The sequence below is a fragment of the Grammomys surdaster genome, unplaced genomic scaffold (assembly GCF_004785775.1).
Source record: "Grammomys surdaster isolate TR1022 unplaced genomic scaffold, NIH_TR_1.0 125996, whole genome shotgun sequence".
In the NCBI taxonomy this organism is placed as follows: domain Eukaryota; kingdom Metazoa; phylum Chordata; class Mammalia; order Rodentia; family Muridae; genus Grammomys; species Grammomys surdaster.
Window position 1 is genome coordinate 4,797,367 of NW_021620812.1, and position 13,381 is coordinate 4,810,747.

At 39.3% G+C, this 13,381-nt stretch overlaps 1 protein-coding gene across 1 annotated transcript in view; it reads right to left on the reverse strand.

Moving 5' to 3' along the window:
• The window catches only part of Tnni3k (TNNI3 interacting kinase), a 253,119-nt gene that overhangs the window by 141,354 nt on the left and 98,384 nt on the right, over nt 1–13,381 (reverse strand). Inside the window, exons 12-17 of the mRNA XM_028754295.1 lie at nt 11,625–11,711; nt 11,031–11,087; nt 10,000–10,092; nt 9,852–9,909; nt 9,556–9,750; nt 8,747–8,851 (exon numbers count right to left, since the gene is read on the reverse strand). Of these exons, the coding sequence (XP_028610128.1) occupies nt 8,747–8,851; nt 9,556–9,750; nt 9,852–9,909; nt 10,000–10,092; nt 11,031–11,087; nt 11,625–11,711 (595 nt within the window). The remainder of the gene's footprint in view (nt 1–8,746; nt 8,852–9,555; nt 9,751–9,851; nt 9,910–9,999; nt 10,093–11,030; nt 11,088–11,624; nt 11,712–13,381) is intronic.

The window sequence follows — 13,381 nt, forward strand, 5'->3', positions numbered from 1 at the left end:
GACAAGGCACCGAGGGGGTATCTGCCGAGTCTCCTAGAAACCAGAGCGGAGAGAAATGAGGCCAGGCAGAGAGAAGCTTTTGTTGACATTTTCAAAAGCCTCCTTTATACAGGCAGGGACTCTGGAGAATGGAAGACAGCCAAGTAGGGAACCAGGAGCACTAGCAAATTAGAGGTCAGTGAGCTCTGCAGGAGCCTCGGGGAAGCACTGGCATAGAGAGGCACCCTTCCTGCCTCTCCACATTCAGCTCCTGGGTGAGGGAAGGAAGGAGAGTTCCAAGCCAGGAGAACAGCGTGCTGCCCTGGCTGGGTCGTGATCATCTCAGGGGTAGCTGTGCTGTGTTAAGAAAAAGGACAAAAACAAATCCCTTAAGAAGACCAACACTGAACATGGACTTCGCATTACAGAACTGCTTGGAACTTTCCGTGCTCAGTTAAAAACACAGGAATCGCACATGGCTTAGAACCCACCTTCAAATGTGGGATGGCAGAGCTGAAGGTTCTGATGATACACGTGGGATCGCCCGGGACAGGTCTGTTCTACAACACCTGGCCCCTCAGATATGACAGAGTTTAATGTCGAAGGGAAGTTACTTAATGAGGCATTGCATAAGACAACTATTTTTAGGACCAGTGAATGCAGTGGGAATTAAATGAGTCTTTCTAGCAGGTAAGAGAGGAGAGATTCTAAGTGTCTCTCAGAGGATATTAGCTATTTCTGTGGATGCACAGAGAACTAACTACTCAGGCCTCATGGCCTTATGGCACCCGAGAAGGAAAACAGGGAATCCGGCTGCACAGTTGTTTCCAGTTGGGGATGCTTAAGTCTGCTGAGGGTGATTATGACAGAATCAGCTTCTGGAAACTGGGCAGTAAGGACTGTGGAGAGGCTGGAGTATCCACACAGAGAAAGTCAAGATGAGGTGGGTGGAGACTTTCTGTTTAGATAATAGACAGGAACTGAAGAGTGAGAAGAAAATGATTTCTTCTACAAGTTATGGGAGCCGTGGACAAAGGGACAGACTTCCAAGTCAGAAATGCATGTCTGAGTGGAGGCCAGACATCGACACCTGAGCAGGTTCACACGGAGGATAGAGTAACTTGTCACACACAATTGTTGAGGTGTCCTTCTGATGCTGGTGTAGGGTGACACAGTGAAGCTCTCTGAGTGCTAGAGTCATAGCCTGTGTTTAAATTTTCTTTCTTAAAGATAAAAGGGGTGTGCGTATGTTTTGACTGGTGTGGGCTACCAAAGTGTGCAACCGAGTGCTTTAGCTGAACGGTGAAACTCACAGTCTTGCACACAACCAGTGATGTATTTGGACCAGGTTCTGGTTCAGGGACATATATACCCACTTTCTCCAAGACATTTTTATATTTTGAACCTAACTAACAACTGAACTTCAAGATGAATGGATAAAGAAAAGTATGTTACTTATAGGCAATGGAATTTCGTTCAACCATAAAAACAAACGACATTATGACAATTGCAGGAAATGGAGAATCAGCTTTTAGGCACTTGAATCATCACAGAAACCCAGGACTATATATGTTTGTTTACCTGTGAATTGATACATAATACATATGTGATCATATACATACACCTTTACGAAAATGGATCCACTGCACACTGAGCATCCGTAAGCCGGAAATCTGAAATCCCAAATACTCCAAATCCCTAAGCTTTGAACGCTGTGACTTTTACAAATGTTAGTTTGAACACTTTTCCGCTTAGATTTCCAGGGTAAGGCTCCTCAACTGGTAAACTGTCTTTCAATGTTCCAAATTCTGGAGTATAAGACACCTAAAACACTTCTGCTCTAGGCATTTGGGATGAGATATATTCAATCATCATCAAATATTGCATTATCCTAGGGTCTGTGACTTTGAATACATCTATGAATTATTCACTGCAAATGTCTGACATGGAAACCTTTCCTCTGTTTTAGCTGTCTGTGAAGAATATATAATCCTTGGAAATTTCTACTATCCCTAGAGAGTATGCCTAAGAGTCCATAGGCTACAGACCTTCCTTAGAAACTGATGAGTCTTGGGACCTATTCTCTGTGCCATATACCAGGGCCCTATGCATCTATGACTTCTGCATTAGTTCTTTTTCTTTTTTTTGCACTAATTCTTAATGGGATCAACAAATAACCATATTTTATTTATCACAATAGTGTCCAAAGCCACATTCTGCAGCATTGGTGTGATCATTGAAACGAGCCTCGATGAAAGCTGCAGAGCTTCAAGCGTGGCCTGAGTCTTTCAGAATCAGTCACCTGTGACTGAGATCTGTAAATCGGCCTTAGATATGGGAACTCATATGATAGTCACGATCAGAAATGTGCTAAACCATGCTAGAGAAGTCCTAAAGCTTATCATCCTCACATGTACCGATGACATAGCATAAGCCACAAATGATTTCAAGCATTCAACAAGCATTTGATATACATTTCAGAGATGGAAAGGATTAGAAAAAAATGCCACCCACCCATCTCAAAAATATTAACCCAGAATTGCTCCTGTCTAAAAGAAATACAGGGACAAATTGTGGAGCATAGACTGAAGGAAAGGCCACCCAGAGACTGCTCCACCTGGGAATCCATCCCATATGCAGACACCAAACCCAGACACTGTTGCTGATGCCAAAAAGTGCTTGCTGACATGAGCCTGTCTCCTGAGCCTGACCAATATCGATGCAGATGCTCTTAGGCAACCATTGGACTGAGCACAGGGACTCCAATGGAGGAGTTGGGGAAGAACTGAAGGAGCTGAAGGGGTTTGCAACCCCATAGGAAGAACAATAATATCAACCAACCTGACTCCCAGAGCTCCCAAAGACTAAATCACCAACCAAAGAGTACACATGGAGGGACCCATGGCTCCAGCTGCATATGAAGCAGAGGATTGCCTTATTTGGCATCAATGGGAGGGGAGGCTCTTGGTCCTGTGAAGGCTTGATGCCCCAGCACAGTAGAATGCTAAGGCAGTGAGGTGGGAGTGGGTGGGTGAGTGGGGAGCACCCTCATAGAAGCAAGAGGAGGGGGAATGGGATGGGGGTTTGTGGAGATGAAACCAAGAAGGGGATAATATTTGAAATGTAAATAAATAAAATAACCAATAAAAATTTAGAAAAAGAAAATCTTAAAGGCTGTCTTGTGATGATGAATTTAAACTAGACAGACATGAAATCAGAGCTGATGATTTCACAAGTGTCCACAGGTTTCTGGGTCTTCAGTTGTTACCTTAATCATTTGTTTGGACTGCCCATGGGCATTAGAGTACTCAAGACAGTATTCTCCAGTGATTGCTAAGATCCTTGTATATCACCACCGTGTGTAGTAGTAACAAACAGTCAGGTAGACTCCATCCCTGTGAACAGGGACCATGCCTGATGAATAATTATAAAAGCAATAAATTACTTTGTTTGGCTGTTGTGTTTTTAATTTAAGTTTGGTATTTTATTCTCAGTTGAAAGGCAAGTGCACATGTCAAGTTAAAAACAACTATTAAAATTTTCTCCATTTTTCTTTGTTATTTTCTAAAATCTTCACTAATTTATTTAAATGTCACCTTCAGAATTAAAATCCATTTAGTCCTTATCAGGCTTGTCTTTTTAAATTATCTGTCACTCATCACCAAAAATTTTTCTGTTTTTAAATTATCTGTAATTATTTTCTTTTATATTTAGTGGGAGAAGATGGCTCTCAAAATTCCAGCAGAGTCCTTCTCAGAATTATACTACAGACTACTTAGTTTTATTTTATAAAAAGAAATATTTGTGTGAACATGACAGGAAGGGTTTGTTTTGCTTTATTCTGCTTCACTTGAGACAGATCACAATATGCAGCCAAAGCTGGTCTCAAACTATACAACCCAGATCTCTAATTTATAATCCTGTAAATCCTACCAGGATCTGAGATTACAGGCACTCACCACCACACTGGACCTAAGAGTATTTTTATAATCTACTCCTATATAAGGGAATAAATAAGGTATTTAGAAAAAGATACATATCCATGTAGTACTTGGTAGTATATAAAATGTGTGTGTATGTATGTATGTATGTATGTATGTATGTATGTATGTATGTATGTATGATGTTGTAAAATGTTACAGTAGACTCATCAGGTGAGAAGAACATCCATTTGCAATGATGTCACAGTTTTCTAACAATTTAGTAGTATGCTTGTCTAAGAGAATAGACACCAGTTAGCACAAAGTTTTAAAGCCTTTAGCTATAACTGTGACCTTAAGTATCAACTTCATGAAATAAATATGTAATTTGGGTCTAAGTCATTCCTTAAGAAATTAGAGCATTCCTGAATAAGACTGTGAATAGTTTAAAAATATTTAAACTCTATGGGCAACCCACAGTGGCCTGGATCTTCCCATACCAATTAACAAAGACAATCCCCAGAGATGTACCCACAGGCCAAAGAATGTAGACAATCCCTCATTAAGATTCTTCCCAGTTGATTTCAAGTGGTGTCAGTTGATAATTAAAGCTAATCGTGACAAGTATCACCATCATCAAAACCTTCCCTCTCTGTCTCTGAAAGGACTTTATGTTCCATTAAAATGCAGTGTGCAGATTGTGGCAAGAATCTGACTCTAGATTGGTCTCTTCACCCAGTTTGTTCTCTGCATAATGGAGGTGATTAGCAGAACCCTCCCATTCACTGCAGATGACTTTTTCCTTTAGTATATATTGAACACTGAAATTAATGTTCAGGTTATATATAACAAAAACCACAGAGAAATCTTAAATCTTTCTTGCCAAAGGAAAAATAAGCTTGTCTTAATTTTTGCTGAACTAACAAACCTCCATCCCCAATATAGAAGTGTTCTCTGTCTGCAGGTTGATCAGCCATCTCCAATAGCCTCTTTCATGACAATTATGAAAGGCATTCAGAAATTCCACAACACTTTACCCAGAAGTAGCCATGATTATATAAACTACCCACTCTCCCTTTTTTTCTACAATGGCATACTTACAAATACCCTGAGAACTTCTCTAAAACTACATTGATTGAGCAATTTTCACACATGGATACAAGGTTCTGATCTCAGCAGATGAGAAAAGAGAGCAGGCTCTCTAACCCTGAAGCCCTGTCATATTTGGAGCAGTGGGGTTAAACTCACTGTTATAAAACCATAAGCAACCAACAATTATATCAATCCAAAGGCAAATGGTGTCTGAAATCCCTCTATTTGCTCCAGGGAGACTTCCTGAGTACTGAGGAAATGCAAAGTGTGTGTTCTAAGAAAAGATCTAGGCCTATATTTTCAGCTTTCCACTGCACTGTCATCTTTTACTTGCTTGAATTCTCTCAAAAGCTACTTCAGAGCCATTATGGTCCTCAGTCATGTGTTGGAGGATATTTGATCACACTGTGACCCCCAAGATTATGTTATTTCCTGAAAAAAAAATGAAATCTGTTTGTTTTGGTGTGGTTCAGCACTTAGTACACACCTTTAATCCCTCAAACTGGAATACAGATGTATTCTTAGTACATACCTTTAATCACAAACAATGAATGTGAAGATGGTTTGTAGAAGTAAGCACCCATATTTGAAAGTGATATCTAATTGAGTGGCAGACAAAGTGATGAATAGGAGAAAAAAATTGACAGATTAGGATTTTCCTAACTTTTATGAGAAGAGAGAGGCATACAGGGAGAGGTAGAACGAGCTGGACACGGGTGAAGGCAGAACAATCCAGAAAATGAGATGGAACCAGGAGATTATAACAGATTGCCAGAATTAGTTTGAGGCTATGCAGAGCAATTCAGGAGAAATTGAGAGAAGTCAGATTGGATCTGTCACTTTGAAGAGGGGTTTTAATCCAGAACAGCTGAATTGATGAGCCAGGAAGAGACCAGAAAGAACAAAAAAAAGGGTGAGTCTCAGAGGCTAGAAACATTCTACACCTAGATTAGATGGTATGGAGGTTAGAAGCTTCCAGGACTAGGCCTAGGTTAACAGACAGTGGCAACAATCAGCCTCAGAAGTAACAATTACTTCAGGTGAATTAAAGTTACTGTTATAGTCAAGTCCTACCTAAAGTAGAGAGTTGCTTCCTTAGTATATGATCTATTATTTATGTAAATAAATAGTAGTAAGTCCCCCATGGTGTAGGAAGCACATGCCTTTGAGACATGTACAATGCGATGTCTGGAGAACTATGAGTAAAAATTTTAAGGTTGCTACTAGGTTGAAGATGAGCAGAGAAGAGTTTGCAAATCTAGGTAGGTGTCTACACCTGCTTCAAAAATTTGAAGGGTTTTGGAAAACAGAAGCTCATTGGTTTGATTATACTCAGGTAAAATAAACAATGCTGCTGAGTAACTGATGGTAACAATTTACACTTATCAACAAGATGATAGCATGTGTACTGGGAAGGAAGACGCACAGCTAGAGAAAACTGGCAGCCATCCCTTCTGCTCCAGCTCCACACAAGATGCCGGGAATGGAAAGGGATTATCTCCATACACAAAGTCCCCAGTTCTTTCTGGGATAGCTTGACATTGAAATATTTTTCCTAAACTTTGTTACTAAAGCTCAATTAATAAATATGTTTATTGGTCTAAATGTCTTGAAAAGTCAAAGGAAAAAAAAACCTAATAACAGTGAAGATGTGGCTTTTAGTTTATGATCAAGAGACTGTAAGTAACTCCCAATATTATTTACTTCCAATATTAGAGTCTACCAACTCTACTTAAATTGTTTTCTCTCACCTGTCTCTCAAGTCTTTGTCTTTCCTGGCGCTTCTCATTACTGCTAATCTGTTTCTAATTAACTTCTTGCCTAGATTCTACAGTTGCTCTCTCATCAGGCTCTTGACTAGGTCCTTGTTGAGAATCTAAACATAGGTTAGTCTTTCCATAAGATGACCTCTGGTTTGTGATAGCACATACATACCCTGGGCAGGCCCCCAGGGTACCTTCTTGCTTACAGAAGAGCATCTAACCAAACTTCCTTGTCCAGCATGCTCTGATTCACCTCTTCTTGTTCCACTTCTCTGTACTTCTTTCCCAATGTTCAGCCTCAGACTTCATAAACATATATAGCTTTATTTATTTTGTACACTAAAATGGAATATACACGTGTATGTGTGTGTGTGTGTGTGTGTCTGTGTCTGTGTCTGTGTCTGTGTATCTGTGTGTGTCTGTGTGTGGGGGGGGGTCTTTAACTTTTTCTATTGAATTTCTCTCTTTCTACCCTTGGGATGTCCCTTCAAATTTGTTCATGCATAGGGACTGAGTGACTTCATCCTTGGTGCTGCCTCTAAACTTCTCTGGACTGATTTAACATTTTTTTTCTGGAATTTTATAGAAAATTTCACTACTTACTTTTTTATAGAACTAGCTGTTAAGTATATTTAACTTGCTTAAAATATATTTGGATAGGCGGTTTTCTTCTCTGTTATGATGTGAAATCTCCTGGGAAGTTGGAGAATAGGGAGTGTATAAGTTTCATTTTTGCATATAGAAATGCACCAAATGTAACATGCTGTAAGAACGGTGAACACCCGTGTAGTTGTTGATTAAGTGAATAAGTAAAATAATTCCTTAATGATTAAATGTTTTAGATGACAGGAATTTATATGATTCACAATCAAGAAGTGGGAGTTATTGTTGTAGACTAGAGCAGTGATTGCTTGTCTGTACAGCAGACTGGGGTTTCCACAAAAGTAGCCTTGGGCCTCACTCTTCAGCAGTGGGAAATGAGTTTTCCATACCTACATTCAGTTTTCAGACAAAACTGCTCTACTTTGCCCACTGGCATTGGTATAAGACTTTACTCAGAGAAAGTTTTTACTGTTTAAGACAAACATGGGGTCCTGGTTGTGTGGAGAACTTTGATTCTATATTTGGATCAGGATTGATTCAACATGAAAACCTTTTGCATGGAAACTAGGTGAGTATCCTGCTGTGGTTAGGCTGGATATACATAAATAATAAAATGGCAGCACAAAAGACCATGTCAGCTAAGATCATCTAATCTCCGGCTTTTTATGAGACAGGAAGACATCCTACATAGTACCTGAGGTGACCCGCTGACCTAACCATTACCCTGAGAACCCCAGTCACATGCTTTCTTTAACAGCAGGCACTTGCTGCCAATGTGTGCAGGAGATTTTTCTCTCAGTGTGTACACATGCACAAATCTAGATGAGATTTGTTAGACCATGTATGCGTCTTTGATGATGCAACCAAGAGATTCAGGTGGCACAAGACACAAGAGGCACTGACAGCATGGCATGCTGTATTCTTTTACAGTAGTTAGTTTTATAAACCAAATGAGAAAATTATAAAATAATAGTAGAAAGTATAGTGAATGTATTAAGTACGTAAATCTGTAGCATATTTGTTAACTATCATTAAGTCTCAAGTACGATAGATAACCACAGGTGTTGAGTTTCTGTCTGATGGGCAGACTAGAGTATGTGTTATATCAGCAAAGCATGAAATCATCTTCTGTAAACAACAGCCTGCCCTTGATGGAAACATTATCAAGAGCTGTATTCTACACACAGTACTAGAATTTTCCATAGATTTACATAGTTCCAGAGAGGCAGTTACCCAGCTTTGTATCTCTGTGAGACAATGGCAGTGGCCTGATCCCTTTTCACAGTGTACATAGAGAAAACTCTGACCTGAAATAAATCTAAGACATGTCCTCACTGTGTCCTCGTGAGCTGCAGAGTTATAAGTTCGTCATTTAGGAAAACCACATACCTGTTCAGGTCACGGTGTATGATTGGCTGGGTCAAGCTGTGCAGGTACTCCATGCCCTTGGCAACGTCTACTGCAATGATTAATTTAGACTGCAAATCAAGAATTCTATAATAGAAAATAGACTGAATGGAGAAAAAGTGGTTGAAGCCAACACTCAGCATGTCTCTCAAAAGAAATCAGCCCGTGATTGTTATTCTGTTTAATTCTTTCTGCATTTTTATTCATGGAAGATGGAACTAAATGTTCTGTCTGGAACACATCTTTCCATATTTGGGAATTGCTTATCTAAATGTCAACTCAGATATATAATGTGTTGTTTAAAAAATAAACTTCTTTATTTTGTGTCATACAAAAATCCATGATAATAACAGATGTGGAATGTTCTGGAGCCACTGAGTGAAACCATGTCATACTTACTATCTGTAGAGATATAAAACATGAACTGAGGTCCAACATGGGCAAGAATATTCTTTTAAAAACCTTTCTCTCATCAACACTGTGACCCTTATTGGTTACTGTGTTCTGGGCTTCCTTGCAATACCGTGCGGATGTGTCAAGGTTAGTCTATTTACAAGCCTCAGTTGGCTTCACATTCCTCAAATTTGTTACCCTCGACTTACTGTTTAAAAATATTACTTAAGTATATCATTTCTGGAAATATAACAATTTAATCATAAATCATCAGTCATGTTTAAAATGCCATACTTGATAGCACTTAGACATGTCAGAAGGCAATACGGTCCCCGATGGGAAGTCCCTAGGAATGTGGTAAAGGTGATTTCCATGCTGAGTCCAAGGAGGGCCCATACCTTTTCTGTTCATGAAGCAGGGAGAACAGGGATCCTCCTGAAATGTACTGTGTGACAATGGCAAACTGGCTGGGGTCATCCAGGCAGGCACCCACAAACTGAACCACGCACGGGTGGTTGAGCTGGCAGAGGATGGACACCTCTCGGCAAAACATATCCACGTCTGACTTGGAGCAGTAGGTGTTGGCTCGGTATCTAGGACAGGGGTGAAGACATGTTCTTGTCAACAGGAGTTTTCAGGAGGCTTGTCCCTGTTCTTCCCAGCTGACAATGATGTGATTCACCTGCTTGCTTACCGTTTGATCGCCACTATTTTATTCCTGCATCGTCCTTTATAGACTTTGCCAAAAGAACCTAAAATTATTTAAGAGAAGTTGATAAGTGTTTACAGTTGGTAAATCTGAAAATGTTAAAATCCAACTGGACTCTGGTTTCTTTGCTTACCTGAGCCGATAATCTCATGGAACTCAATTTCAGAGAGCTGCAGATGGAAACGGGAGGGTAACTCAGCCCTCAGGAGGAGAACATCTGCCTTCTCTGCAAACAGTAATTGCCTTTTTACTTTGGGTATGGAATGTGCACATATGGCTATAAATACACATTGGACATTCTCAAGCAAAGGTACTTCATCCCAACTGTAACTGATCACTTGGTAATTCTAAGAGCTTAGCACAGTGGCTGAGCTTGCATTACCAGAAGGGTGGCCTTCTGGCTTAGCTGCACAATCTCTGTGATCAGGGCTGACCTTATTGGTATTCTTATTTTAAGTTAACATGACTGAATACATAACTACCCTTCAATATGGTTTACCTCATTGCCTGAGAAATGGAGGCTATCCCTTCAGTCTCCATCAGTAAGGAAGTCAAATGTCTATTGTTAAACTGAACCTTAAGGGGATACCCATTAAACAGCATGTGATAAACACAGGAAATAGTCAAAGGACATATTCCACACTGAAAAGTACTTTTAAAACTATAGATTCCAATTGGTTAAATATTAATTTGTCGTGGACTTGCATTTTATACTTTCCTGGTCTAGTGATGTTAATTTCAACAATCGGTGACATGCATTCAAAAAAGTACCTGAGGCTCACTAATTTGACAGATTTAAAAAAAATAGTAATTAATTAATTTGGATATTTTCTAAAGCAAATACATTTCCAATTCTAAAAATATTAATGTTTATAATTTATATTTTGTTCAAAATATGTAATTACAATTTGTTCAAAATATAAACATGCAAGTAGTCCTCTGCGAATTTGAGCTCTCTTCAGTACTCATCAGTGATCCACTGTCGTGACATATGTGGACTAAGGGGCATGAGGGCAAGGCTAGTTCTGAGAAGAAAGGTCTCTACCAGCATTGCCTATAATGCTGAGGTAGCCACCACTCACAACAAAACAAAACGCATAGCTGTTGTATTTAGGCAATAATCATCCTCAGTGATAAAACAACAATTATCCCGTTTATAGATACCTTTTGCCATGCTTTTAATCTTCCCCAAGGGGGATGGAACAGACACATAGGAGCCATCTAGAAATCAAGTTAAACAGTAGAGTTGAAGTCAGCAATCATTTCTTTTGCCTTAAAGTTCAACATGATAAACACAAAGCAGTTGACGAAACCAGCTTAAGGTTCCTACCTCCTTCTGTATAGGAAGCTGTGGTGCACATATTTTTCTAGAATCTACATAAAAAGATCCTAATTCTGTTCTAGAAGACTACTGCAGATGTATCTGCTGTAATTTGAATCTGGCTATGGGTACTCTTTCCTTGTCTTAGTAAATTACAGACATAGAAAATGACTGTTCTTTGCTTTCTTAGGCCTTCTGAGACTTGTACCAGCCCATGCCCATTCACTCCATGGAATGCGAAGCTTGAATATCTATATTATGGTGAATTGTGGTGGCCATTCTTTGTGTAGCCTCACCCAGCTATAAACTTTCCAGAAATGAACCTCATCCTTTGGCTGTATCTTTCTTCCTCATCCCAGAGAATCAATAACAGAAACACACATTTACCAATGAACTCAAGATTGTACAGTAATGAAAACAGAATCGCAAAGTGGTACCTCCTCCAGGCTGAGAATATTCATTACATGGCAGCTCATCCTGGGGTCTCTTATAGTGCTTCAGGAGTGTGACAATGGCATCATGTCCTTCATAGAAACACAAAAGGGATGAATACATTTGTCTTGATTTAGTAAACAAATCCTAGCTCCCTCCCCAAACCTACTGGATACAATTTGTAACATAGGTTATACCTGAGGAGATAATATATTACAATATGAATTTAGGACTTCTTTCATTCAAATAAGCTGCTGAGAGTCTCCTAATATACTATAGTGTGCAGCAGGGATACAATAGACATGTGACTATGCTTCTGCTTATAAAAGGATTATAAGGTAATTGAACATAATTATAGGAATTAATCATGAGAAACTTCTGAGTGACCAGATATGAAATGGTGTGAGTATATATGGCCAGGACATGGTTAAGTGTCTGAAAGACACATACGGTATCTGAGAGAACAGGGCACACACTGTGACTGGGCATGTTACTTGGTTGGCAATCCCAGTAACACAGAACTGAGATAATGACATAGGTTTCTGTGGTGGAGACAGCAGGCTTCACATAGATACCTGTAGTCCTCTGTCACAGTGGCTCTGTTCCTGGGAATGGCTGCCTACCCTGAGTCACTTCTCTATTCATCTTCCATTCCAATGTGCCTTTGTGGCATATTCACTGGGAACACAAAGGCAATGCCATTACCATGTCTATGCCTTAAGATACAGTGAGCTGTTACTTTCCCAGTTGCCAGCTGCAGCCCAGGACTCTCAGTGGTAAGCTGCTCCCTCAGCCTTGTTACCAGTCTCGAAATGTCACAAAGTTGAGAGACATGTCTCAGTTTTATACCACTATCACTAGCATTCTGGAATTATTAGATGTGTCACAAATTATTCTTGCAAAAAATGAAAAATGTTAAATGCGTTTCAGAGAAAGCCATTGATTTTCAATAGAATTAAACCTTGACACTATTGTATGCTTCACTATGAAAATACTCTACTGAAGCTAATTTGTAAAAGAGGCAAACAGTTGGCCTCATAGATCTTGCCCAGAGCCCTGTGAAATGCAACTGAACCCACTGTAAATATGGCCAACTATAGAAACAGAAAAGCGTAAATGTTTTCTTATTATAGAAACCTAAAATTTAGACGGGCTTTGCACATGCCAGTTTACATGTAGAATGCCCACAGTAGAGCTCACTTAGTCAATGTTTCCCTTTAAAAGAGCCCACTGAATAGTGTTTGCAAGAAAAGTCCTGAGTTCAATTCCCAGTAACCACATGATGGCTTACAACCATCTATAATGGATCTTGATGTCTTTTTTTGGTATGTCTGAAGACAGCTACAGTGTACTTATATGCATAAGATAAATAAATCTTTAAAAAGAAGAATGCAGGATAGAGAAGTCAACACTAGGTTTACTAACACTAGATGTTTTCCAAATGTAACAATCTACCTCCAGACTCCTTAAAGACAAAAATTTGTGTATATGAATGATGAATTTTGTGAGAAAATCTACATATCAGCTTTCCAGAAGTAAACAACTAGGCTCTGCATTTTATTGTCTTTAGTTTCTGTTTTCCAAAACCATGGATGCAGACTGTGTTAAAATGATGGGGACAAGCTCTAGTTATTATTAGTTAGACTAGATTTTGTGTGACCAGATTCAGACTTCAAAGCCCAAATGATGATAGCAAAAAAAAAAAATAATCTAATGAGAATCTGATAGGAAGGGATAGTACATAACGTAAAAGTGTAAAAGT